At 43.6% G+C, this 27,924-nt stretch overlaps 1 protein-coding gene across 2 annotated transcripts; it reads left to right on the top strand.

Annotated features, from left to right (window-relative positions):
- The first annotated feature begins 4 nt into the window (after window positions 1-4).
- On the top strand, window positions 5-27,881 carry prr36a (proline rich 36a). Of its 2 annotated transcripts, XM_086032340.1 has the most exons (7): window positions 5-119; window positions 228-274; window positions 10,021-10,623; window positions 10,701-10,794; window positions 15,087-15,361; window positions 15,495-17,861; window positions 24,253-27,881. In XM_086032340.1, the coding sequence occupies exons 3-7, from the start codon at window positions 10,083-10,085 to the stop codon at window positions 25,212-25,214; spliced, it is 4,239 nt and encodes a 1,412-aa protein (XP_085888466.1). In that variant the 5' UTR covers window positions 5-119; window positions 228-274; window positions 10,021-10,082; the 3' UTR covers window positions 25,215-27,881. The 2 variants fall into 2 exon arrangements, with proteins under 2 accessions (XP_085888466.1, XP_085888465.1); XM_086032339.1 differs by having other exon boundaries at window positions 29-274.
- The last annotated feature ends 43 nt before the right edge of the window (window positions 27,882-27,924 follow it).

Raw genomic sequence — 27,924 nt, 5'->3', positions numbered from 1 at the left:
TTGGCCGGCCGAGGGATTAAATTTGCATATTTCCCTTCCGGCGACCACGCTTCCCCATTTCAGGCCACCACTGCTCCTACTCAACCCACCCCGGCTGCATCCTTTATGAGCGAAACTGGGCAAGTCCGCCGCCGACTGTCGCTGTTCAAACGTGCAGGGAAGGACGCGTCTCTATTGTTACGCCGGACGGAGAAATTGACCGCTTCGTCGACATTTTTTCCCCTCAGCCCACCAAAGGAGCGACTGTGTTTCTTCAGAATCCGCCATCTGAAAGGTAGGCGCAATTTACCACGTCTTTACATCTGCACTCCTCAAATGTCCTAATTTTGGTCAATTAAGCTCAAACAACCACCACCGGCTGTGAGTTAAGCCCCTTCTGCTTGAGTTTGCGGCGTGGTACGTGGTTGCAAAACGGTGCCTCGGGGCGCTTCTTCCTCAATTTAAAGGCTGGATGTGATGATGGACACGCTAGCTTGTCACCGTGCACCATGGGGCGGCGTTTCTTGGCTGTGTTTTAGCCGCGCGTTAAGCCTTGCGTTCGTCTCCCTCTCCTCTCGTTTGGCAGGTGGCGGATGGTTTGTTGCATAATTTAACATATGCGTTACCAAAACCACAGCAGCGGGAAACCACGGTGCCCTAAATGATTGCGTTGTACTAAAATAGGGCCTTCGAGGTCCACCAAGGCACTGGGTTTGTTTCAAGCGACAAATGGTGTTATTAAAGCGTCGTTTGAGGCGCCAAACACACGCGTCCATCCATACAATGTGCACTAAGTGGGGGGGGGGGGGGGTTCCTTGATCCTTGTAGTGTTGAGTTTCTGACCAGGCAAGTTGAACTCCATTGAGCATTTGAACGCAATTTCAGTTTCAGCTGTCCACAACATTTTGGGAAATTCTTTGACTAAACCATCAAATCTGATAAAGGCTTATTTAAATGTTTCGCCACTGCAAACGAGGAATGGATTTGTTTGATAAAACAAGCTTATTGTAACCCGAGACAACTCATTCTGAGGACAATTTGTATCAGAAAATCGGTTTTGATTTAAGATGTGGGTACATCGAATTGTTCTACTTTGATCAGTACCAGTCTTTTTTAGATCCTGTGTGAAATGACATATAAATGTCATTGGGATAGAATGAGTTAAAATGTATTGAATCGTCTTTTACTGGAGAGAGATATCGTTGAAGGAAATACATTTTAATCTACTGACAGGTTCATTCATATTGTAAAATGACAAGGGTGGGGGGGTTGGATTGGTACAGTAAACATATTTCTTTTTTTTTTTATTTGCATACCCATAATTACAACTCCCTACCTTAGTTTTGCACCAATTGTCACTTTAATAAAGTGGGAGGTTGCAATTTTACCAAAACTAACTTTTCCCCATAAGCTGTTAAACATTTTCTTCAAATTTCTTTAGTGTCAATCTGACCCGAGACTGTGTTGTGCTGCATAGAGTCGTAGAGGAGAGAAAATGCAGTACATATGCAAACGGAAGCAGAGCCAAGTCATGTCATGGCTTCTTGGGCGACTCAATGTTTGTATTTTGGTACAGCCTGATTCACCGAGAGGTGTGACTTGACCTGGTATGGGGGTGTGAAACCATGTGTGAATGACTCAGGAGGACTCGCCCCTTTTTTTTTCTTTTTTTTTTTTTTTCTTGGACTCTTCTGTTGGCCCAGTTTCAACTGCTTTGCCACACACCTGTGTCCCATTACGAGGGTCACTTAAGCCTGGATGCCAATGTGTCCTCGACGGCTTGCCGTGCCCAAAAATTTCTTGCCGGTTATTTTTAGTAGTCAAAACATGGAAATGTAGTCACCAAACCATATTTTCATTTTTACTACACTGACTTTAATCACTTAGAAATTCAACTTGCGTATGGTTACGCCGGAGTCAAGGCTGTGTACAGTTTACACTTGCGGAAAACATGAAACAACCATATCGCATAACTCCAAGTGAAGTAAATGATAGATGATACAAATCATTAAACCTTAGTGGTTTAACGATTGTTATCTTATTTCAGACTGCTCTTGTTTTGGTTTTGTTGTCCTGGGATATTTGGCTGCGGGCCACTCCCAAAAAAAAGAAAAATCCCCAACTATGCCTTATCACCTATAACAGAAAACTGTGATGTAGCACTCTCTCAGGATAAGTATAATTGATTGATGGAATGATTTTAGCATGTTTAATAAAGTTGAGTGCCAAAGCGGCCCTTGGATATTTCTGTACGTGGCCCTCGGGAAAAGTTTGCAAACCCCTGCTATATACAGTACAATTTGAGTGTGTACACTGCACTTGCATTGGCAGATATCTGATATGTATCAGATTTTGATCTATATTTGGAGAAGTCCCGGTTCCGATCTAAATGTATTGAATTCCACACATATACAGTGCCATGGCGCATTTCTTAATCGTGCCATTTGGTAGCAAGAAAGTTACATACATTTATTAACAGGGGTAAAATGCAACCTTCCGACTTTGAACTCCAGAATTTACTTAATGTATGCTGACCTGACTCACCAGTGTAACTTTAAGGAAATTCTGATGTACAAACTTTTTTTGGGCTCAACACCCCTTCCCAAGGCTACTCCTTATGGAATAAATTTTGCAAAGAAAGAAAATGCAGAACACACTTGAGTTGGTGCTTTGACTCTTTCAAACCTGACGTGTCGTGAGAAACGCCACATTTTGAGACAGTTTTTCACAAATGCAAAACTCTGGAATTCAGCTTTTCAAGGTCGTTCCCTAGTGAGTCATTTCCTTCGGTCGTAAATTTTCGAGAACTTTGAAGACGTTGGTTCTTTTTGGAGCACCTGCAGCTATGTGTAGTATTTAAGGCGTGGCCTCATTGGCAGGTGGTTGACATGGGAACGTTTACTATTTTGGTGCGTGGTGTCATTTTAAAAATGTATGGCACACTTTTGGAAGACTGTAAGCAGCATTTTCTGTGGATGAGCTCGTGTGATTTTACCTGGTACTGATTTGAACATAAGCTGGAGGAAAAAGATCTGACTTCTAAATGAGAAGTATCGATTTTAATGGTATGTTCGTTATTGTGGTGTACAACTGCATGCATACAAGGAGAGCAACAGAACCTGCTCTCTACTACACTACACTGCACAGAGCAATTTCATAACACTCCCATTTATATGCTCCGAATGACAAAACAAAGGAAACACCTGCAGGCTAATAGGAACAATGCGGTATAATAAGGAGCAGTCATTCCAATCAGTCAGTCTTCCTTTTGGTGAGAGAATATTCAAATCCTCTGATTGGCTTCATCTGTTGAGCATTCCCGCTTTGTGTCCCAACGAGAACTTGGTGTGACCACACAAGCTCTCAACTCTGCTTTTCGAGCCAGCACTTCCCTGCCCATTAGGATTAAGTGGTGAATGCTGACAGTGCACATTTTTTTTTTTAAGGCTCTATCTGGCACTGCGAAACTTGGCTCAGTGCACTATAATTATTGATAAATCAGCACTCTTAGGGAAGCAAGAGTTCTCTTATCAAGGCATGCGTACTTTCGAAGATATTTGCCTTTTGTTAATGTTGATATTCCTAACTAGCTTTTGGGGGAAATCCTGCGTCTTCCTCATTGGATGCTCGGGCTACTTCATCTCAGTGTTTTTGAGCGTGTGGTGAATGACTTGCGATTTTTTTTTTTTTTAATTTTTTTTTTTTTTTTTTTACAACACAACCGGTTGCCGCTTCATTTGTGTCCGGCATTATCCTGAGTTTCAAATGACTTGCTAATTGACTATTGTTACGTTTCATGTCACAATCGTAGAGTCCGTGGCTCGGTCCAACTGTGTGAACTAGCCTTATTAAATGTTGGAACAGGTTGACTATGATTATTGCAAGCATAACGGGGAGCAAAAATCACTTTTGAACCATCCCACACCACAGGGCGGAAGATGCTATTTTGGAGACGAAACAATTGGTCCGATCTCCATATTCTAGACTTGAGTTAAGTCCGACTCTGAGAATTTGTTGTAAAATACTTTAATTTTGACTAACCCAATTACCTAACTGTATTTATTTTTCCTGTGAGGCCATGTAAACACACTGACTTAGTTTTAGCTCTAGTGCTCTTTCTCTGTTCGGACTCACTCGGTGGGTTTGTAAACTTGATCTCTTTCGCAACAAACAACGCGGGAGGGCTCCTTTCTCTTTATTGGTCACAAGAATATAAACAGAAAAAGTTTGCCTTTTTTGTTTGTAACAGTCTTGATGAACCTAGTATTGTTTTACAATATGCCAGCCAATAGCTGAGGTTCTTGCTGTTTGCTTCTTCACATGCTAGTAGACGCGTTGATAGTACCACATGGTCCAACTCTGAAAGGAGTGCATCCGTTTTAAGGCAGTGATTGGTTGAGAGTCCTCAAGACTTCAAACGCTGGACTGAGTATCGATTTTGGTATCGTCCATCCTTCTCCTATTCCTTGGGGCATTTGATCGACAAGCGTTACCAGCTGCTTCTCCATCCCGTTGCACCAGTTAATCCAGTGAAAAGCCCACTCCCACCCCCACCTTCCTTCCAGTGCCACGCCTCACTGTTAGACGATGTCGAAGCAATAACCCTCCCCCTCCCCCTTGATTGTATTTTAATGTGGGCTTAAGGCACCGCAGATGCTGGCAAACATTTTATTTATTTTTTTTTTTTGACCACACAAGTTCATGCTCATCTGTTCTTCCTGTGGCTCCCACAACCGCCGTAGTGACACTGGTCAACAGACGGCCTGTTTTCATAACAGCAGGATGTGCACTGCTGCCAAGTTCACAACAGATTGTAACCCAGATCCCCGTGGCCGATCGGGATACTGTACAGGCAATTTTCTGGCTGCCCGTCCCTCCAAGGCTAACTGGCTTACTCCGTTTAACTTGCAGCAATACTTAACCACCTGACCCTAATGGCCTTATTGAGAGGCTTCTGGTCACTTGGCGCTTGTTAAGAGACCTTTGGAATTGATGACAATAAGCTTGCTATAGTGGGGAGCCATGGTCATAATCCAAAACCCCATTTAAAAAAAAAAAAAAAAAAATAGCTAGTTTGTCACTCATTGTATGCTAAAGCAACTTTTGGTTCTGAATGGATTTATCTGGTTGCAAAAATTTTAGGTAAGCATTTCACCTTCTCTACCAAGATTTGATGGAACAGCCTGTGTTTTCTTCCATGGCCATCAAACAAAGGAGGTAATTAATTATTAAACAGATTATGTTGAAATGAAACTATAATGGATTGCATAACTCTCTCGACATGGTTTGTCAAAATTGTCCGGTTATCCATCCTAACATCCTTAGCGGGCTTTTGAGTATGAATGTTTTGGGGGGTTTTTTTTGTGCTGGATACAGTTGACCAACATTGCTAATTTAACCCTCCTCGAGCAACTATTGATCAGATGTCCACATTCCAATCAGGAATAAATGGTACAGTCATCCAGTTGTTCAGCACTTTGGCCTCTAGGTGTTCTTTAACAAGCCACGAGTACATTTCACTCGTAGCTCAACTAAATACTGCAGCGCCTTGAGCATGGACTAAATATCAGTGCCTTTTTTTTTTTTTTTTTTTTTTTCGCACAGGACAGGTTTTATTTTATTTGAAAAAGTCAGTTTATTATGGAACACGGTTGGAGGACAAAGGTCCAAAGAAGTTTTTCTCATGCCCAGAATGCTCTGGCTCATGTGCTCGGTGTCTCCTGGCAGTAAGTTGTCGCTTTTCCAGTAAGTTGTCTGCGTGTGCTCAATTTGTAATACTGCAAAAACGGAATGCTTTCTAGGGTAAGCGCAGCAGCAGAGTTGTTACATGCATAATCAGCCTCCTGCTTCTTGGAACCGAGACACATTATTTCTAGTATGGAAGTTAATCATCGGCCAGCCGTTGCGGCCTCGTATCGCGTAGCACTCTGTTAATGTTTGATATCGCTAAGCCTGTTTGATTGGTTGTTGGGTGCTCACCCAGGCCACAATGGATTCTCTGCCTGGTCTTTCTATTTTTTTTAAAATTTATTTTTAGTCACTCTACTGAAGATGCTTTTGATCTAAAATGTGTTGCAGCGCAAATAAACATAACCAGTGGAGGGACGTTCTGGTAATTGTCACACGTAAAGTTAGCGTCATCTAACAATGATCATGTCTGCAGTATGGAAATATTTTAATGTGAAAAGCTTAAAGGGAAGTCAACCCAAACATATTTTTTTCAAGAATATGTAATATGCTGGCCCACTAGCTGAAACACGGCATTCTGATTAATGTTGCTTTTGTGGAATATGAGCTGAGCAGCAAAATCCACCCAATTTTAGCCATCTCAGGGGCGGCCATTTTGTCACTTCTGTTGACTAAAAATGACATCACAAATGCTCAGGTAACGACCAATCACGGCTCAGCTTTAGAAAACAGGTGAGTCGTGATTGGTTGTTACCTGAGCAACTGTGATGTCATTTTCAGTCGACAGAAGTGACAAAATGGTCGCCCCCAGAGATGGCTTAAAAACAAGTGGATTAACTCTTATTGTACAAAAGCAAATGATCAGAAAACTTTTTTTCAACTAGTGGGCCTGCATAGAACTTATTCTGGAAAAAAAAATGTTTGGGTTGCCTTCCCCCTTTAAAGTTTAACCTTTGTAGTCTTCTGTTTTTTTTTTTGTGTGTATAAGTTTGGCTGTGTTATGACTTTCAAAACGAACAACTACAAAGGTTCTTCAACATTTTGTGGCATTGTTTTGTTCTGCACTTAGTTTCAATGTGTCATTTGTCACTCAGCTTTGCAAATCTCATTTTAGCATCAAGCGAGCACATTCTTTAGATACGCGTGTTTACCTGCGGAACACATCTCTGTGGCCTCCCTCTGACCCTCTAACTCTCATTGACACTCAAAAGCAACACCTACTACTGCCAGCTGTCACTTGGGCGGCTTGAGGAAATCGCTTGTGATGGAATGTGAATGGGCGGAGTTTGCTCTCGACGCCCTGCCATCCAAACCGTCACTTTCTGCCGCTAATCATCTTTCAGACTTTGCGCTAAACGGGCAAGTTCAGTCCAAATTCTTCCCCAGAAGGATACAATAGGCATGGCAACTAATGCATCTATTGCCCATGCTCTTTTGTGATAGCAGTTTGGATGCAATCTAAAGATGACAATTATAAACAGCCCTCTCTCCTCCCCCCCCCCACCCTCTGCAGTCCGGACAATGCATTCCAAAATCCCCGCTATGCTCCAACGCTGCAAAATCCCTCTCAGCTTGTATTAGACAGCGTATTAAAAGTGACCCATTTTGTCACGCACCGCTTGAAATGTCTGGGCGAGCGCCGTGGCAGCGACGGCGCAATGGAGAACCGGCAACGTAATTAAACTGCCTCAAGGAAAGAGGTCCACCGTCAGATTTATTGCCACAGAATCGTTTTGGAAGAAATGAGATGCAAATATTAATGAGGTCAGTCAGTTCCCTGTCTAGACAAAGTCTAAACTCACAAAGTGACGGTGGCATTTGAAAGCGAGGCCCGTCGGTCATCGCGTTACTGGGAAAGCATTTTTATTGTCACCTTGGCTATGAAGCTAACCAAGAGGAAAGCCAATTGATGCTTGTTAAATATACAGCTAGAAGCATAAGTGACCACCGCCTTTCTGGAAACTTCTAAAAAATAAAAAAATAAATATTAAATGAGAACTTCAAATGCCAAAAGCCCCATATTTTTTTGTAGTGCTTATCCTCATTAGCGTTGTGGGTGTGTTGGAGCCAATCCCAGCTGGCTTTTGGTTGATGGGCAGGATACACCAACTGGTCGCCAAACAGCCACAGAAAATCCTCCATAAGAAATGAATTCCACCCAAAAATGATTGATGACTAAAGTACATGTCTGCTTCCTACACCGTTCTAAATCAAGTGTTGAGGAAGTCATGTCTTTTCTTTTCACAATGCAAGAATTTATATATACATATATATTTTTTCAATTTTTTTCAACCGTTAGGGTAAAAGAGGGTCTGGAAATGTCTGGCAGTGAATGAGTTAAACATCACGACTAGTTTTGACTCGTTGATTCTGGAGAACTTGGTGGATATTTTTAACTGAGACTTGTTCGCCAATCGTAGACGGGGTTGCCTGATTAGCAAATAAAATGAAACAGTCGAAATGCGTTGAAATGAAGTTATACTGTTCTACTCCAATTTTAATTTTCCAGATATTCTGTCAGCAGTATCACATAAGAACGTTCCCCCAATTTTTTTTTTTTCTCTCCATTCTCAGGAACCCTTCATCCACTTTTCCAAAATTTTGGTGCATCGTACTCTAGTTGAAATGTCATTCCAACACGACTCTTTGGGCAATCTTGTCACATTGCTATTAAAACATAAGTAAAATCTCTGGCATTGATGCGGTGCTCAAACTCGAGATTTTTAGTTTGGCGTCAAGAGCCGGTCCCAAGTGTGCAGTTGACGCAACTCAAGCGCGCAAAAGAATTGTCACCAGTTGAGTGAAATGTAGCCGCGCGTGTGCGTCAATCGGATTTTAATGACCCAGTGCGGTTCTTCCTGTGTGCTGCATCACATCGTGTCAGCTGGTTAGAGATGATGCGATTACTTGTCCAGAAGGGGGTCATCAACGGGGAATGCGATTCAACCTGCTGCACGCTAAGTCCCTGGCATTAATCGCTGGCTCATCGTGCCGTTTCAACACTCTTTCCCTTCCCGGTCTGGATTATTGAGGCATACCACCGCTCCTTAAAGAGATTTACCTGATTTGGACAGCATGTAGGTTTTCCAACTGTGAAATCCATAAAAACAGTAGCCGCCTACACTGTTTTGTCGGCCGGAAACTTTCTCCTTCTGCTACATTCTACTTAATGCCTGACACACAATCTTTGAGATTCGGCGGTCACTCTAGATTTTGAGGCAAAAAAAAAAAATAAATGAATGAAATGGTGATTCAGGGCTTTAAACTGCTTACCACAAATGCAGAGACATTGCCTAATTGACTATCAAAACAAAAGAACAAGCTAAATGTGGTTTCACTGGTTCCTCTCATTACACAAACAACCCTCCCACCATTTATGCGCGCTTGTAACGAACAAGGAAAACAATACTTTGGCGCAGTAGTACAAAATCCGTCTCAAAAGTAATTACTCCTCAAGTAAGCTTTTGTTGAGCAACCAGTGGCAAGATTTATTCCATTTCTTACAATGTTTGACTTGAGGAGTATTCAACTGAATTTTTGTACGCAGAAACAAAAATTCCCATCGGGTTTGAAAGTCATTATGAAACAGCAGATTTCACCCTCCGATTATGAGCCTTTTTCGGATTGTTCGATTTGATTTACGGTCTCTATCAAAAGCAGTTTAGGCCCTCACCTGTTCAATCTTGGCATAGTTAAGACCACAGGGAACTTCTGTTCTCCGGACCATCTGTTTTAGCACTTTAACTGCTAGCACGTTTTAAAGGTGCAGGGAAAAAAGTTGTCTCGGTAATCAGGGATACTTTGTTGTGGTTGGAAGGACACACATGGCGAAGTTTGCGCTCGAATGACGACTGTCTTGTCCTTTTTGTCCCCATAATCTCATACGATACATTCACTTCATATACTGCGATGTAATGTCAGTAATCCCATGATTCATCCCCTTCCCTTGTCAGACGACATTGACTTCACAACTGTACACCCCCCCCCCGCAGTTTGAATCATTTGAGGAACAAAAACTAATGTAACTGTTACTCTTGCATCAATGAATGCGCAAAATAATTTTATGGCATATCAGCAGTGGTACGCGGGCTTTGTTTATAGTGCCCGAGGGCGATGTGTTGGCTAGCAGTATAATATCTGTGTGGTCGATGGTTTGATGATGGCAGAGGCAGGCGAGCAGTTCAGTGAAGAAGATTTATTGGCATCGCCGATAATTCGCTTCCTGTTTTTCCAAACGCTCCCCAAATTCCTCAGAGGCCCCTTACCATAAATGGGCTTTTCCTTTTGTGTGAGCACATTTCTTAACTGTGCAAAGGCTGGCCCATTCAGATGAATTCTTCTTTTTGTTTGCAGAAACTTTGTGAAGGGGGACCCTTAAATTTAGCGGCAAACGGCAGCAACCTCAGCGTTGGGGGATGAAACCGGATGGGGTTACCATGGATACCACAGAGCCCACTGAAGCTGCGGATTCCTCCGTGTCGCAGGACAACGCGATAGAGGAGGCCGCATCTCTGCCGGAGCAAGCCCAGAATGTTTCACCTGAAGACGCTTCCAAAACCAATGGCGAACCGCAGCCCCAAATCAAACCCGAAGCTGATGCCGCAGCAACGCAAGCTTCCGCAAGGTCCAAGACCAAGCCATGTCCTGCTGCCTCGCATCGCCCTGTGAATCACACGCAGTCTTCTACGAACTCGGACGATAAAACTGCAGCAAAGTCGCCTGCGGCGGGGCCCGCAGCCAAAAAAACAGTCAGTGTTGCGACTGTTGTGCCCACCGTCAAGACCTCGACCAGGGCGGTTCACAAAAGGACCCCAGGAAGTGGCCCGTCTCGGACTACATCAAGTGCTGCTGCGGCGGCGACGACGACAAATGGTAGCAGGCCCGCAACCCTCAGTGGAAGTCGCACCGCGAGGGCTGCCGCTGACAATGTTGACGCCGCTAGAGTCAAAAGTTCCGGTAAGTCATGGAATGACTTGAACAAGTTTGTCATGATCTAAGACCAATGCAACTCTGTACTTTATTTCTCTGCCTAGTTGCTGTGAGCAAACCAGCTGCGTCTACTAGCCAGAGACCATACACGTTTGTTGCTGCCAAAGTTGACAGTGGTGCCATTCCCAAGACCAGCAGGTATGTGAACAGTCGTTTGGGACGGAACACGATCATCCCTATGTTGCTCAATCTTTTTTTTTTTTTTTTTTTTTGAATTTGGTTGATGATGGAAATGAGATTTTAGAGGTGTCGATTGAATCCTTTGAAGCTGTTGTTTCAATAAAAATCTCCAAATCCTCTGATTTCAGCCTCTCAACGGTAATTATTCTGATTTCCGTACTCATCCGTCAAAGCAGACTTATCTTTTGCAATTACAAACAACTTTTTGGCGGGGAAAACAATGACCGAATCAGTAAGTGAATCGGTTTCCAAAAGGTTGGTGAGTACATCATCAATCCCTCTCATGTCATTTTTCCGTAACTGTTGTTTTTTTTTAATCACTAAACAATAAATTACAATTTAAAATGGCAGTTATCGAGGAAAATATGGTTTTGCAATGCACTTAATGCAGAATTGTATCCAATTAGTATATATTCCGGCCGCTACTTTTTTCCTAGGTTTTAAACAATGTGGTTTATTTAAAGGTGCGGCTATTCTGTGGATATTTTTTTCCACCGCTAGGGGGCGCTCTAACTGGAATTGCAATACAATACAATACAATACAATTTTATTTATATAGCGCATTTCGTAACGGCTGGAGCTGTAACAAAGCACTTTACAAACTACAATAAATAGAACAGAAACAGTAAAAGGCTGTGATACATGTATTAATGAATATAAATACAATACAACACAATTGCCGTTAACAGGATGTGACTGCAGGTGGAGGAGTTCAACAGGCAAGGGTGCTATGCACTAGACCGTGAATTACGTGGTATGCGGAAGCACAGCAATAAAAGGTGGCATTAACTGCCAAACTGGAGTGGCAGCGGGCAGTGAAATGAAGTTAACTACCGTTCATTTTCTCAGTTCTGTTCCGTTTTAATCAGCAAAGTTGCTGCCGTGTTAAAAGGCACTGTTAGGAAAGAATCTGTTCAGGTACATTTACAGTTCAAAACCTCTACTTATGAAATTTCTTCCAGAACCAATTAATTTATTAAGTGTTTTCCATGCGAATGCCCTAATCCGTTCCAAGCCCCCCAATATTCAGACATAAATGTTTTATAAAGCATCAAAACATGTAACGAATACAAACATGTTACAATTAGATTATTGCACATTAAATGATAGTTGTGCATAATGTAAAAAAAAAAAAAAAAAAAGACTAGACTGAAGAATAAAAATGATGGTTTATCTTTTAGTTGCTGTCCTCATCGCTTATTGCCCTCTTTGGTTAATGTTCTCTCTCAGAAGTGTTTTTTGCCTGGCGTTTTGTAAAGAACTGATTTAATAACGTGGCGACTGTCGAGAGATCAACCAAACTCATCCCTTTTTCATACCTTTCTATTATACCTTTCTATTATCTCTTGCTTTGTTTGTATGGACAAAAAAAAATTCCTTTTTTTTTTTTTTTTTTTTTCCTTTTCCTCGTTTTTAAGTCACGTAAAACTATCGGAACACCTCATGGCCCGAGGGGCGAATGACGCATTGACATATCTATCACAAATACTATATCTATCTACACACATAGACACATACGGAAGAGGTCCCTCTTGGCCAATGGGATGCCAGGAAGATGATAGGCTAGCCAATGGCAAAGCAGCTATGAGTATGTTGCGTTCAGAAATTTTTTTTTTTTTAAATAGTGGTTGTGGCTTATAGTCCGGAAAATACGGTAATCAATTCTGAAAATATTCAATAATGACAGTTCTAATGGAGTAAGATGATGATGATGATGATGATAATTTTCCTAATCAGAGAAAACTAACTAAAATCTAGCACTACTTTCCCAGCGGTAGTGCAGCTGGTTGGTGGGAAATTGTAAATATCCCCTGCTTGAGTGTAACTTTATCTCAACTTATTGCCCCTTTCTGACTGTGAAAAGTCTGAGAATCAAGAGTGGAGAATGATATGTATTGTGGTCGTCGGCACAGTCGCTGTGTCTGATTACACATCCAGCGTGTGAGTCATGTTGGCTTAAATGGCCTGAGACAGAGAACCTTAAGAGAGTCACTGATATTGAAGACTTTGCACTTTGTCATAAAACGAGCCTCATCGGAAGCGACCAGCCGCCACCGCGTACTTGGAGCCAAGCCATTTCCTTGAGTCAACTTACTTCACTGCTACTGTTTTTGGACGGATGGTAGTCTGTTTTCTTAATTCAAGATATTTAACGGGTTCTGCATTCCCAACTGACCTTAATGATCAGCTACTAATTCCAGCACACTCAAATGCAAAACGTACTGATCTGTTTGTTTTATTTTCTCCCTGTTTACTTCATGTCCTGTAATGGTGGCCATCCATGCCACAAAACATGAAACGAAACCTTTTTTCTACACGTGGACATTAAAGCGTTAACCGCTGCGCCTATTGAAATCTATTCAAAACAACAGCACCTACCGAGGCACATGAACAGTCTCAAGTGAATCTTACTTGTAGGGTTAAGACCAATTTAGTACTGAACTGCTAAGACATCGCGTTGAGATCTTTTTCACCATCCAAGTTTGGGGCGGGGGCGTGGCTACAATTAGAACAGTGCTTCCCTTGAGCGCCTTCATTCCATCGGTGGCTATTTGGCGTTATTGCTTCTTTAGTGATGATAGCTTGGCGCATTTTTAGCACGACAGCGTACAGTTAGCCATCAAGCTATGCCGACAGCTGAGGGGAAAAAAAAAAATTCCCTCAAGTGTTTTTTTTTTTTTATTTGGGCTGTACTTTCTTTGCAAGTGCGTACAGAGTGATGATTTTATTTTTATTTTTTAAGAATGTAGCTTGCACTTGGCCTAAATGGTAACGGAAGTGAATGTTGCATAATATTCTGAAAGTGTATGGGTGCAACTAATGGTCTGTGCCCCAAGTAAATCAGAGCGCCTATCGGCTTTTTGCGCAAATGTGATATTTATGTAGCATTCATTGGCGCTGTTGCCTTTTATCTTCCCAGTTGGTGGGAGGTTTCAATAAATGAGGCCCAGTGTCATGTCCCTCATTGAAAGGATTCTCTCGATTGTCACAGAGATAAACCGTAGACCTTAATCCTCAACAACATGAGTGCAGTGTAGCAGCTGTTTTTTTTTTGTTCTCTTTCTCCTGTTACTGAATGTGGGGGGGGGGGGGGGGGACTTATTTTGGAGTACTTTCTCCATTTATTTCCAGAGAGGGCCCTTGAATTGGTGAATTTCTTGACCAAATAATCTGCCATCAGAAACACAATCTGGATGTGAATTTGTTTGTAGTGCATGTTTCTTGACATGCATGATTTTATAGTTAATGATTCTTGTGGCACTTGCATGCATCTTGTCCCCATCCTAAACTTGAACTCTTAAAAGGACCTTGCGTGTGTAGCCATAAAAATCCCATTGCACTGATTTATTTTTTTTATTGATTTCACCCCATCTGCCAGGAAATGTAATACACCAGCAACAGAGCAGCCCCCGCCCCCTTCCACTAATGGTGTTCACTTTACAGACATCCCTCTGTGTGCACTGTTGTCTTGGATCAGACTTTCAAAAGAAAAACCTAACCATGATTGAGGTTAACTACATCCAAAAGCGCATGTGTTCAGTGGAGGGTTTTTGGTGCCACAATTAAATGTAGTCCATTGAGTAATTAAAACGTGACTATAATATTGGATTTTTCTTCACGGTTTGATTTGTTAATGACCAGGCTTTTTTTTCTTTTTTAAAATCAGATTTTAAATGCTTTTTAAAAAAAAAAAATCCCTCCATCATGATCATCATCACAAACTTTTTTTTTTTTTTCTCTCTCCTCTGAGTTGGCAGGATTATGCAAAAACTGCTTAACCTACTTCCATAAAGCTGTATGGAGGGATGGGGTGTGACCAAAGGACAAAATCCGCTCCATTTTGCTCTGAACTGGTGGTCACAATTTTTTTTTTTAATCCTCAATGTGCCCGTAAATGTTTAATATGAAATCACATTCGTATTTGTACACTCTCAATGTCATCAGGGCATTATTTTTGACCTGACACCTGCGCCTCATAGCTTAATGGTGAATGTCACCACATGATTTGTGACCTGCAACCATTAGATGCTGATAAACGTTACGGTCTGCTAAAAAAAAGACATTTGTTATCCAAGCTTCCTGAAAGGAAAATGAGCCTCCTGACACAATTAACTTTGGGGAAACAAATACCGCCATTATTGTGGCGCAGCTCTCTAAGGCTTTTTCTTCAATTTAGTTCATATGCCAAATCAGCAAAACCTATTTCTATGCGATTATTTGTATTTTTATTTTATTTTTTGTATGTCCAGGCCTGCCTCTGCCCCCTCGACATCTCGATTGGCGTCGTCGACATCCAGGGCTGGCGGCACCGTTGCAACCAGAGCTCCCACTAGTGCAGCGGCTGCGTCCTCAGGATCCCGATCGGCGCCATCGACATCCAGGGTGGGAAACAATGTTGCATCCAAGCCGCCCAGCAGCGCAAGTAGCAGAACTGCTGCGTCTAGAGGCACCACGGTACCCTCTACTGGCAGGATGACGGCAACACAGCCTCCGCCTGCTGCTGCTGCCGCCGCCGTGAAGAAAGGTTAGAACCTTAAGCCTTGTTCTGAGGGGAAAGCTCTCAATTATATAGAAAATGATCATTTGCCTACCCAAGGTAAATGGTAATAGTAATTTGGGGGAAAATTAAGTTCCACCTATGTTTGTGTTGACACCAGATGTCAGTCGGCCACCTTCTGCTGCAGTAGCGAAGAGGCCCGCTGCTCCATCAGCTGTCGCCAAAAAGCCTAAACCTGCAGCCACCGGAAAGCCCCCTTCTACCTCCAAGCGGGTCGCTGCCCCCCAAAAAGCGGATCCCAAGGTGTCACAAAGTAAAACGCAACAACCTGCAAAAGCCGGTTCTGCCAAGTATTCCAGTGTGGCCTGTCCCAAGCTTCCGGGCGTGAGAAAGCCACCCCTGGGAAGAACCCCGCCTGCTTCTCCAGCTCAAAAATCCGCAAATGGCGGCACGACGACGACGACGACGACGCCGGCGAAGCACCAAAGCAAACCCACTCAGTCAGTGTTGCCTTTTACGACTGGTGTCAAGCACACGAAAGATTCCAAATGCAACCCCTCCGTCAGGACGCAGAGGGCTGCTAGTGCAGTGGTAACAAGTGCAACACCAGTGGTGGTAGCAGAACTAATACACGGTGTACCCCAAGAACCAACTATTGCCACTTCTGGACCAGAGTCGGTCCCCTCTACTCAGGATTCTCCGCTAGGGGCGGTACCTCAAGTGGCTGCTTCCTCTCCTCCACGTAGCTCCGTCACTCCTGCCTCGCCAGAAATGCCTCCACCCCAACAACAACAACAACGTGAGAATGATTCTCCTTCAGAACTACAGGAGCAGGTCGCAACCCCTGTGGAGCTTCCGTCACCCAAAGTGGCCCCGGAGATGCCCAGTCGCTCTTCCATATGTAAACCCAATACAACAGCTGTCAAGTCAGTCAGTCAAGTAGCTCCTCCCAGCAATCTCAATGATGACGAAGACGAAGAGGAAAGGGAGGGAAGCCAGCTGGTGTCAGTTTCCGAAATGAGCGGGACAACGCAGCCCACCGAGGAGTCGCGTCCCGGGTCGGCCGGACCGGTAGGCGGCTCCGCTTGGAGGGCGGGTGGCGCCGTCCTCTCCGAGCTGGACTCGCTGAGCCTGAGCCAGCAGGGGGCGTCGGAGTTCAGCGCTCCCGGAGTCCTGGAGGGCACCGAGAGCTTGGACGATCTTGGAGAGGGCAGCCTCAAAGGAGCCATGGACATGGAAGGAGCCTCTGCAGGCTCGCCGGACTTTCAAAAGGTCCCCGATATACCCTTCCACGACGAAGACGAGGACGAGGACGACGACGGAGACAGAGTGTGCGACATGGACGTGGGATCCGAAAAGACGGATGAGCTGCAGAGGCACAGGCACGACAACGCCGTGGACGAGGACGACGAGGACGAGGACGACGAGGACGTGGAGATGGCGAGCGAAGCGGTAACCGAGAGCGGTCTGGAGAGCTACGGGAACGCCGACGAGGACGACTTTGCTGAGGACGAACGACTGGACAACTTAAACAGGTTGGCCCAGCTTCCTCCACCTCCTCAGCTGCCGTCGGCCCCGGGTGCCCTTTGGTACCAGCCCAACCCGTTTCACGACCCCTGGGTAGAGCAAGTTCAAGCCCCTCAGCTGCAGATCCCTGAAGTGGTTTCCCAGCCAACGCTGATGGAGGCTGCAGTGAGCCCGCTGCAAGCAGGCTCGGAGATTCCATCCCAATCCCCCACTCTTGTCTCTTTGTCTTCCACTCTTCAGGATGAAGCCAAAATGCGCACGGAACAGTGCAATGCGGCGCAACTGCACGCTCCAAATCCGACTTCATTTCCTGTAAGCGGCGAGAGCGGAACTCCGGAGGAGCTTGGCGACGGCAAGGCCGAAATTCAAGAAGTCCCGGTGACCTCTCCCCAGCCCGATGCGGGCGCCCTGCTGGCGAGCGGTGACCAGGAGGTTAAGACACCGAGAATGCCGGCCGATGAGGTTTTAAGGGGCGTCGTCAACGCTCTCGCTTCCAACCCGTCGTCATCGTCTGCAACCGAGGACGAGGCCAGCGACACGGAGGGCGAAGCGCTGCTGGATGACTCTTTGGAGACGCCGGCCGCGCGGAAGGAGAACACAACCTTCGAGGTGCAGCAGCGCTGCCTCTCCACCGTGGAAGAAGCGGAGGAGTCCGAGGCGACCGGTCTGACCGACGACGCCACCCCGCCCTCGGCTACCTCGCTGGCGTCCTACGGCTTCGACTCGGCGACCACGGCCTCCAACGCCCAGTCGGCGGGCGAGGGCTGCGTCAAGAGCCCGGGCATCTTCTCTCTGGAGGAGCTTCCCGAGGAATCCAAGGAGCTCTGCGAGGGAGCCCGCTCCGGCCTCGCGGAGCAGCGCTACATCGAGTGCGGTAATCGGGAAGTAGGTTGTGTGGAGCAAGGGTCAGAAGCGCAGGCTCTGAACGCTTCGCAGGCGGCTGAGGAGAAGCCAGAAGACGCCAACCCACCGTACTCTTCTGCAATCTGTGATTTTGCAGGTAACGTATAGTGAATTACGTCTCGCTGTGTTTGTCTTTTAAAATCTCCGGTGGGGAATGATTAGGGATAGACCGATGTGCTTTTTTTCAGGGCCGATACCGATTATTAGTAGTCAAGGCGGCAGATAGCCGATATTTATTTGTAGAAAAAAGGGGTAAAATGGTGTCGAATTTATGAAGAACGCCAACACTTGACTTAGTTTAAATGCCTTTAAGCCCATGTTTATTGAACAACTTTAGTGATTTACAAGATGTTAAAGCTTTTCTAGATCTAGAAAAACAGACAACTTTGTTTTAAGTCTCAAAAAAAGGGCAGGGAGCTCCCAGGCTCAGCTGCATGTCTTATAGTTCAATGAAAACAAACATCTCCTTACAGTAAATATTTTTCTGAAAATACACTATAACTGAAATGTTTATCTTTCACACATCTTTGTTTTAAAGTTCAAAAACATAAAAGTGAATCCTCAACGCAGCTACTAGCCAGAAATATGAGCATGTTTCCAAGACCGGACCTTGTACAGCACTTGGAGCGGTGGTTGTTTTAAAGTGCTCTATAAATAAGGTTGAGTTTAGCTTTTCATGACGTGGCTTAAACACAGACAGGCACACACGTCTTTTATCACCATTTCCCAATATTATTAACAACTTCTCTCAGGAGCCATGTCATTCACAAAGCAAATGAACCGTTGTGACATTGTGGGAGTGGTTAGCTTGAGCCGCAAGGCAGCTTACTGTGGCGAGCAGAACTGCCCCTTGTCTTTAAATGACATAGAAGGGCTCAAAGTAATGTTACAAGTGAGTTATAGTAGACTGACATTTACTCAAATTTCGGCGAAGTCTATTGCATTAACCTTGAACTACTAACTCGCCGACTCCCGTCGTGTATGTGCCTGGCTCGTCCAGGAGACACAGAGAGAGAGAGAGAGCGAGCAGGGAGCACACACGCAGCCTTACGCTGATTGGCTGTTACGCACTTCAAAAGAAACCAATCAAATGGTGCTTTGGGCGGGCCAATCTGCCAATGCAGGCAGCAATCGCACAGACAAGCACGCTGCGGCAAACACGAATAAAGCAATTTTTAATTTATCGGCCTTAAAATAAAAAAAGGCAGATGCCGATAATCAAATCATAATCATGCAAAATGCCAAATATCGGCCCCGATAATCGGTCTATCCCTAGTAATGATGCAAAAAAAAGGCCAAGTTATAGGCTGGGGAAACAACAGCATTCCTATTGACATAAAATATCGAATATATGGCTGCAATTCCTGTATGTGCAATATCCATTTCCAGAGGTGGGCATTTTACAGAAGATTGCCGGTCCGTCGTTAGTTTGGGTATCTGTCCATCATCCGTCAGGCAATTTATTTTTCAAGCCGGACCAAACTGTTATCGTCCGTCGTGTTATTTTATCATCAAAGGTCCGTCTATCATCAAACCTGGAAAAACAGGTCCAACAGATGAAAAATCCATCCATCCATTATCTGAACCGATTTGATTAAAATGGTAAATGGAGCGCACTGTGGATCATTGCCTTGCTGCTCTTAAAGCTTTGCTTACCTTACCCTACCCAGAATACTGTCACATTGTTGCCAAAGGTACAATCCTGGTGGATTAACTCATTTAATTCCTACCTTGTTTTAACTTTTTTTTTTTTTTTTTAAATCTAAATCTATAGCACCACCCACAGTTAACTCGAGAAATGCGTTTTTTGTATGTTTAACTAGGGTTGGACAATGTATTAAAAAATATATATATATATGCATATCGCGATATCGGCCCATGCAATATGAATATCGCAAAGTCATGCAATACGTTTATGGAATTGTATGCTTTTATCTAAATTCGACCAGTCGGACGCAAACTTGGTTCAACCAACGGTTGAACATTATTGAATGTACATCTAATTAGCTTAGAATACAGTGAGTTTGTTTATTTTGCTGCATGAAATAAATGTAATTCTTTCATTAGATAATAATTTCATTTCTTTAGGTAGACGTTAAATATCGCAATAACACTGATAGCGCTACATTCAACATCCATCTCGCATGTTTTTCTCAATATGGCGCAGCCCTACATTTGACACTCAAGGTTGTGATGCAGTTAATCACAAGGTATGTCTTGGAAAGCATTGTAATGACGTGCAATCGCCAGCAGATGTCATCAGTGTCGTTTATCAGATCATTTCCAGTACTGTTTTTTTGAGGGGAACAACAACACTGAGAAGGAACTAATGTGCCTGTCCAGGCGGAGGGACAGAGGAAAATGCTGCTGATCAAAAAATGGATATATATTGGCAGGTGACACTGGAAGCCACTCTTTTTAGAGTTAAAAGCTGCAAAGAGTTTTTCATCAGCTCTGACACGTCGGGGGCGGGGCGGCACCGTCGAAAGGACTACTTCCTGCTTTGAGGAATTTCCCCTCCTTTTGGATTGACTTGGCCAAGCTAAAAAGGTAAGGTTGCTGCCATGCTAACTAGTAACTTGAAGACAACTCAATTCACACTCCCATCAAGCCCATATCACACGCATATACTATGTAACATAACGTCTACTGCCACTACTTGTCTGTACTGTACATATGAATTGTGTAAATGTAGAATTAGCAGTGCACGCTAAAGCTAAAACCACTGAATAACACATAAAACAGTTTTTTGCTACAACAACAATGTATGTTTTATTTATTTATTAGTGTAATGTACATTTCCATATATTAGGTTGTGGGTCCAGATCCTGTTAGCAGGTCAAGCAAAGGTGAAAATTTTAAAACTTTACTTCCCTTTGTAACTATTTCTTTATTTTATTCTGTCGTGCAGGGAGCAGACATCTGGATGAGTTTGGCTGGCGTCATGTTGACAGGGATAATGCCCCATCTCAGTCAATGAACGCCAAACATTTTCGGCTGTGACTTATCTCTGGGTTTGTGGGGGGGAAAAAGCTCTCACCATATTTTGGGGTGTTGACCAAGGTGGTGTGTAACCTTACGTGGGCTTCCATCCTCCCATACAGCCCCCCCAAAAAATATGCTGCTCATGAACTTGCTAGTGTGTATAGAACAATGTTCATAAATGTTAAAATTGTAAATGGATACTTGAAAATACATTTTTTGGCATCAAAATTGCTTTTTCGGAATTGTTTTTAAAATATTTTTCTTATACATTGGAGCTGTCATAAAAGCAAAAAACTGTGTTTTACTTGAAATGGGTCTTTTCACAAAACACTTTAGTTTTTTTTTTTCTTTTTTTCCCCAGAAACAGGATTTTCAGTTAAAATTGCCTGTGCTCTACTGCAGAATACTAAAGAATGACAAATGCTAGCAATATTTTTTTTTTCTGATAAGAGTCTTCTCTGTCTTTGTTTTATTGCTAAAGTGCTTTGTTACTGCTGCAGCTGTTGTGAAATGCGCTATATAAATAAAGTTGTTTTGTAATTAGTCATCTTGAAGAACTAATAATTTCTCTTTGGTTCATACCACTACCTGCTGTACTTATGCAGTCTGTCGCATTTCCGTCTCTCTTCAGCAAAACGGGCATCCGTCAATAATGGACTGTGAGGTCCGTTCGGGCTTAACCAGTTTAGTTATGATTACACATGAAAATCCACTTCCGTCTATGCTTAGTCCTTTTTTTTTGTTTGTTTGTTTGTTTCCCGTCTAACATCCGCAAAACGCGCATTGGTCATTGACGGACCGGTCAGACGGAATGCCCACCTCTGGCTATTTCTGTGTGCTCATCAATGCAGGGCCCTAAACGGGCATGATAGATTTGTGATGCAGCACTTAAAGATGGAAACATTTAAATTGTATCAAGTGGATTGAAGTGCTAAAAACTGAAACCTACTCATCCTAATACTTTTTAGCAAATGACTCTTTCGTACACTAACATGTCTTGATTTTGTATTTTTCTTTCTTTTTTGGGGGGAATTGGCGGGGCTTCTCTTGCAACACAGGAACTCCTCTCCCATAGCCCCCATCACTCCAAGTCTTCTACTTTAAATTGTATATCAGTGTCTTATAAAATGTCTAAACTTAAAATAAAGGTACCCTTTTATAACTTTATTCTCAGTGTATAGTTTTGTTTAAAGGAATCTTCGGCAGTGGCTATACTCCAGTGTTCTCTTTATTGGCAGGTGATACGTTCCAAATTAGGGCTGCGCAATGTATCAAAGAAAGATTTGTCGTGTTATTGGCCCATGCAATATGCATATCGCAAAGACGTTAAATTTCTTTAAAAAATTTTTTTATGGAATTGTATGCCTTTATCTGAATTTGACCAGTCAGATGCTTAAATTTACATTGCGATCAATAGTTGAACATCATCTTGGGGGGATTACAATTGGCTAACAATATATTTGAGCTTGCTCATCTTCCCCGTGGAAAAAAAATGTGCTTATGTCATTTCTTTAGGTACATGTTAATATCGATCGCCATATTCAACACCCATATTCGTTATCGCATGTTTCCAATATCGTGCCGCCCTATTCCAATCCCCCTGTAAAAGGTGAATTTCCGCAGAGTACACTTGGACTTTTTTTATTTTTTTTTAATTTTTTCAAAACTTTTTGGGAGGCTCATTTACACCTTTAAGCCATTACGACTTTTACTGGACCGTTGTTGGCATAATAGGCCAATTTTTTTTTTTTAATGGATTATGACATCTTGGAAACGTAAATTTGAGGCTGAAATGGTGTCTTCCATATTTTTGTGTCTGATTTACGGGAAGTGCTCGCTGAGCCTACCGATTTACGATTGTCTCTTAAAATGTTGGGTATTATTCAAATGTCCAGGAACTCACTTTTTTTAACGGTGTATCACATGCCCGGGCATGTTTCCAGGTAGTGACATAAATCCCACGGTTTGCGCTATACAAAATAACTGCCCCGTGAGCGGGATGCTGGAACGTTAAGTTTTCATACTGCCGTACTCTGCTTGCTGTTTTTTTGTTGTTGTTTTTTTTTTCAAATATATATACCGTATATGTATATCATCGCTGTCCTGTGAAAAACACTTATGTCCAATTTTTTTGGGGGGGGGAAATGTAATTTTCACATGAATGCAATGTCTGTAATGCAAAAACACCATTCACATAAAAATAAGAAAATAGAAAAAAATGGACACAAGTGTTTTTCACAGGACAGCGACGATATGTAGAGATGGATAGATAATTTAGCTCTGACGACATCCTGTAAACAAAGTTGACCTGGCAGTTTTCCAGTTGTATCAGGGCTGTAGCTCCCGACATGTTGAAAGCAATTGTCGCTGCCCGACAATCAGGCACCGGTGCTGACATGGTTACAGCAATAAAATAAAAATACTTGCATCTGCTGTTTGGGCTGTGATGTGGCATTTTTGCCAAATCTGTGCAAAGTAGGCTCTATATTCGAAGTTGGACAACTCTGCTACCCAAAAAGTCCCTTTCCTGACTACACCAACTTCAAGGAGTTGACAAGCCGCCGGCCGCCACCTCAACAAGAGATCCGACAGCAGCGCTCCAAGCAACAAAAGACTTTGCTAACTCTTTTGGGCCCCCAAGACGACTGCTGACTGGTGCAGTTTTTTTAAGGTCGTCTCCACCCCCTCTCTAGGTGTGTTGCCGCCCAAATGACTTGGTTGTTTCTTAAAAAAAAAAAAAAATCCAAAATAAAACATCTGCTGCACTCTTCTAAGGCACCATAAGTTTCTACTCAGCATGTCACTGTTACATACTGACTTTGATTTCTATCTCATCTCTATTCAGGTTTGCAGAATAGCTTGGCTCCAGGACTTGAGTATGTGGAATCAGGGTTCAACGCGCATTCGTTGTTCCCTTCTTTTGCGAATAATTCGTTTTGGTTGAGTCCAACTTGAGTTGCTCCGTTTGCAGGAGTGGGGAACCGATTTGACCTGGCCCAAAGGGGACCGAATAAAACCTGAGAATGTTCCCCGGCCCCCCTCGATCGACCGAGTCTAAAGCCAAGCTATTGTTTGACGTACACAAATGCACGAAGCGCTTCTGCATGTTTTCATTTGACTTCACGGGTGATTTCAGCTGGTTGCATATACAGGAAGTTGGCTGCCTTTTTTTTTTTTTGTTGTTGTTATTCACACACCCTTTTGTTTTCTGGGTGTTAAAAAAAAAAAATGGTTTGCACATTTTTTTTTGCTCTTGTCCCAGGATTTCTGCACTGTTCACAATTTTACTCACCCTTTTCAAATCGAAAACGCCATTTTGCCCACATTGCCAAGTATACTTTAGTGGAACCGATTTTGCTTGAGTTTGGTTCCATTGGCTGTTTTCCCTCACACTGCTTTTTAAAATTTCTTTTTTATTATTTTTTTTTACTTTTAAAGTACCACCTGTTTCTTCACACTGCGCTGCTCATTGTAAACATTTTTATTTTTTTTTCCCCACGCAGGCCTCACCTCGCAACATCATCGCCGGCGCCACGGAGACCCTCACGGCGCGGCGCCCCGTCTGACCTGCGCCGACCTGCCGCCCCGGAAGGCCGGGCAGCAGGCGCTCAGCCCCCAGCTGAGGCGGCTGGAGCAGCACCAGAGGCAGCTGATGGAGATGCAGCAGCGGCGGGAGCAGCAAAGCCGCCCCCTGGAGGGGGCCGAGCAGGAGCAGGAGCGGAAGAGGACGGAGGAGGAGGAACAGAGGAAGAAGAAAGACGAGGCGGAGGAGGAGATCAAGAGGAACGAGCGGGAGGCGCGGGAAGAAATTGAGGGCGAGATGGCCGACGCGGGCGGCAAAACGGCGGCCGAGGAAGTCCGACCGATCAACGGCGAGAGCAAAATGTCCGCCGAAGAGGCGGCAAAGAGGCGCGAGCTGGAGTTGCAGCTGCTGCAGCAACAGTCGGAGCTGAAGCAAAGGCAGCAGATCCTTCAGTGGCGGCAAGAACTGGAGGAGCAGCCGCCTCCCGGTCGAAGCGCGGTCCCGTCCCCCCCGTCGGGCCTGTGCACCATCTACGAAGCTCTGGAGGACGACGAGACGGACGGCCGCCGTCCGGATCGCAAGTCTCGCCAAAGGTCGGCAGGCTGGAGAGATTCAAACCAAACCCCCGGCGACGGGGACCGCTCCTCCCCCGAGCGCCCGGCCCCCTTGGACCTGGACTGGGGCGCCAAAGTGGACATGGTGCAGCAGCTCATCAACCAGACGTTGCTGCTCAACGGCGACGGCTGCTCCTCTCTGCTGCTTCTTCCCGGGGGCGCTGGGGGCACCCTGAGCCCCCTGGAGAGCAGCCTGTGGCCCAGCCTCCTGCCTCCCATCAGCCCTCCCTCGGCCACCGTCACCTCTGTGAGCAGCTTCTCCCCGGAGGCCGCCGGAAGCTCCCCTCAGGGCGAGTGGACAGTCGTGGAGCTGGAGACGCATCACTAGTAGCCGGACAACTACACCGAGGCCCCTTTCACGCAGAGTTGGCACTCGCGGTGGTTGAGTATCGGCGCTTTTCGTGTGCCAGCTCGTCCACGTGAGCTGGAGGCCATCCAAGCCGAGTTTGGGCGAGAGCCGGTGTACGCACACGCACGCACACTCACGCTTTGGAACAATTTAGTTTGAGGTTCATGTACTAGTATGCTCTTTATCTCTTGAAATTTTGGGGAGGTCACCTGCTAGGGACTAACCATTTTTGTCTTGTAGACAAATAACTTTATTTTAGCTTATGCAAAATTAAAGGCAAATTAACCATTAATTCATATGGAAGACAGTTTTCTTTTTTTTTTTTTTAAAGTACTTCTAGTGAAGTGCTAGTAGAATTTTAGAAAGTTACTAGTTGCACCCGGTTTTGCCTCACTAACACAAAGTGAGGACAAAGAGCATACTGGTACAAACTGCTTTCGATTATTAAGTCTTCGGTGACCTTAGCGTTCACGGTTTTGCAATGTGACAGGAACAACAAATTCCACGCAGGAGTGCAAGGCAGACGCGCTGACGCTGACCATCGGCACCTGGCATGAACGTTCATCCGCCGTTTTTAAGGTGCCCTAGATTCAAAATGGATCGCGACATGGGTCCAAAATGTCACTGAAACTGGCCACAACAATAGGAACACTGCTGTGAGTGAGTCTCTCATTACTTCTAGTGTATATTCATTTTCTTGGCTAAACAGCCATCGTCGAGACTGCTCCCTCCTATGGAAGCGTCACCCCCAAAAAAAGCCAAAGAAAAAGCAAACCGCTTGTGTGACATCATGCGTGATGGCAAATGATACGCTGAAGGATTATCTTTGGACAGACTAAACTATCGATCCACGTATTGCATCTCGTGACGTGTACCTCATGTTGTGACTGCTGAACGTAGACAAAACATTTTATATTCTTACATTCAGTTAAAAAAAAAAAAAAAGTAAAAACAAAAAAAACACATCCCTTTATGCCGAGTGTCTGAGCCACGGATGCACATAAACTAGATCCTATTGCAAATTGCTGTTCTTGTAGTGTTTGGAGGAGGCGAATACACTGGAAATGAACTGAACGACTTTTTATTTTTACTATTTATCCTGCACCTAGCTTAAGAGCATTTTTGTTTTACTTTGCTTTTTGTCCACCAAAGGTTTAAATGTTTCCCCTTAAAACATTTCAGTCGGGCACTGATGTTTTATTTATTCATGCATTTGTCTATGAAGGGATTTTTTTTTTTTTTTTTTTTGAAGTATAAAATCCAGATCTTAAGGCCCATCTAGTATTTACCCTTTGTGCTCACTAACACAATTCAGTGCAACTAGCAGAATGAAGTAACATTTTTTCCCCACTACTAGTACCTCCTGTGGCCTACTAGTACAACTATTCCACAACTACATGCCAAGTAGGACATTTCTGCAACATGTATGATGGTAGTTCTCAAGTTTTTAGAAAGTATCACCCCCCCCAAAATTATGACTGTATTAGTACATGTGGTGGGGGGCATTTTATGTGAATCAAGTACTTTTATATGGGGAAACACCTTAAATTTGTGCAAATAAAGTTGTAATATTGTGAGGACAAAGCTGGAATTTCACAAGTTCCCATTTGAGAATGACAAGGAAAATGTCATAGTGCACTAAAAGTTGTAATTTTGCAAGAGTAGTATAGTATAGCTTTGTCGCCCCCCCCCCCCCGCGCAATATTACAACTTTATAATTAATCTTGTTGCCCCTTGACGTGCTGTCATTGTGTCCCGTTGTGTTGAAAAGTTGCTCTGTGTGCTGTGTTTGTTACTTTCCCTGAAGTGTGACGGTGAAGTGGATCTCACAATGGGGGGGGGAACATGCAAGGGAAGCTGTTGTGGTTCTACTTAATGGTAAAGTACAGCTCCACCAGTACATAAACTTGCTGATACAGAAGTTTTATCTGCGTTTCATGTTTAGATGCGTATCAGAGCTGTTCTGCTCTTACCGTTTCCATGAAGGGAAAAGTCGGTAAGTTCTGCTTTGCTTCTAGGAGTGTCTTAAATGTAATTTTAAATTGAAATCCAATCAGGGGTGTCAGGTGTTGATGGCGCTGGTCAACTTCAGAGATGGCCTTGTGTCCCTAAATGTATTTTTGATGCTGATTTCAAAAGTGTTTTTTTTTTTTTTTTTCTTAAATGTGACCTATAAAAGCTTGCACAATTTTTTTTTTTTTTTTTTTTTAACCATGCATTGTGATTTATAGCGATAACGATTCATAAAAATCCGCCTGTTGCTCATAACCCCTAATTCATAAATACTACTAAATATGTAGTATTGTATGAAAACCTGAATTGCTGGGGGGGTTTAAAAAAGTTAAAAAAAAAAAAAAAAAAATTAAAAAAAAATTGACCAGCGTAAATTGCCTATCTTGTGGTTACAAGTTTTACCACACTGGATTTGATTAGCACCCACTTGCTAAATAAGAATGATCCTATGATGGGCTTTTAATTTAACTGACTGTGAAGCAAGGATAATGTCTTGTACATTTTAAATGGAATGTTTGAACTGAAGTGCACCGGGATGCATGTTTTATTTCTTTATTTTCCAAGGCCATCATTTCTGTGATTGTAATTATTTCAAGGCGAGGTTTAATGTAAATAAACGTTTTTTGATAAGAATTCCAGAATGTCTTTTTTTTTAACGAAGTATTTTTTTTAAAAG

Source organism: Filicampus tigris, chromosome 6, assembly GCF_054856515.1.
Source record: "Filicampus tigris isolate MCC_2025a chromosome 6, RoL_Ftig_1.0, whole genome shotgun sequence".
In the NCBI taxonomy this organism is placed as follows: Eukaryota; Metazoa; Chordata; class Actinopteri; order Syngnathiformes; family Syngnathidae; genus Filicampus; species Filicampus tigris.
This window is presented reverse-complemented; position numbering and strand designations above follow the sequence as displayed.

Coding starts and splice junctions, on each gene's coding strand:
- prr36a (XM_086032340.1), top strand. CDS start 10,083: ATGAAACCGGATGGGGTTACCATGGATACCACAGAGCCCACTGAAGCT. Junction 10,624..10,700: donor CGCTAGAGTCAAAAGTTCCG/GTAAGTCATGGA, acceptor TTCTCTGCCTAG/TTGCTGTGAGCAAACCAGCT. Junction 15,362..15,494: donor TGCCGCCGCCGTGAAGAAAG/GTTAGAACCTTA, acceptor TGTTGACACCAG/ATGTCAGTCGGCCACCTTCT.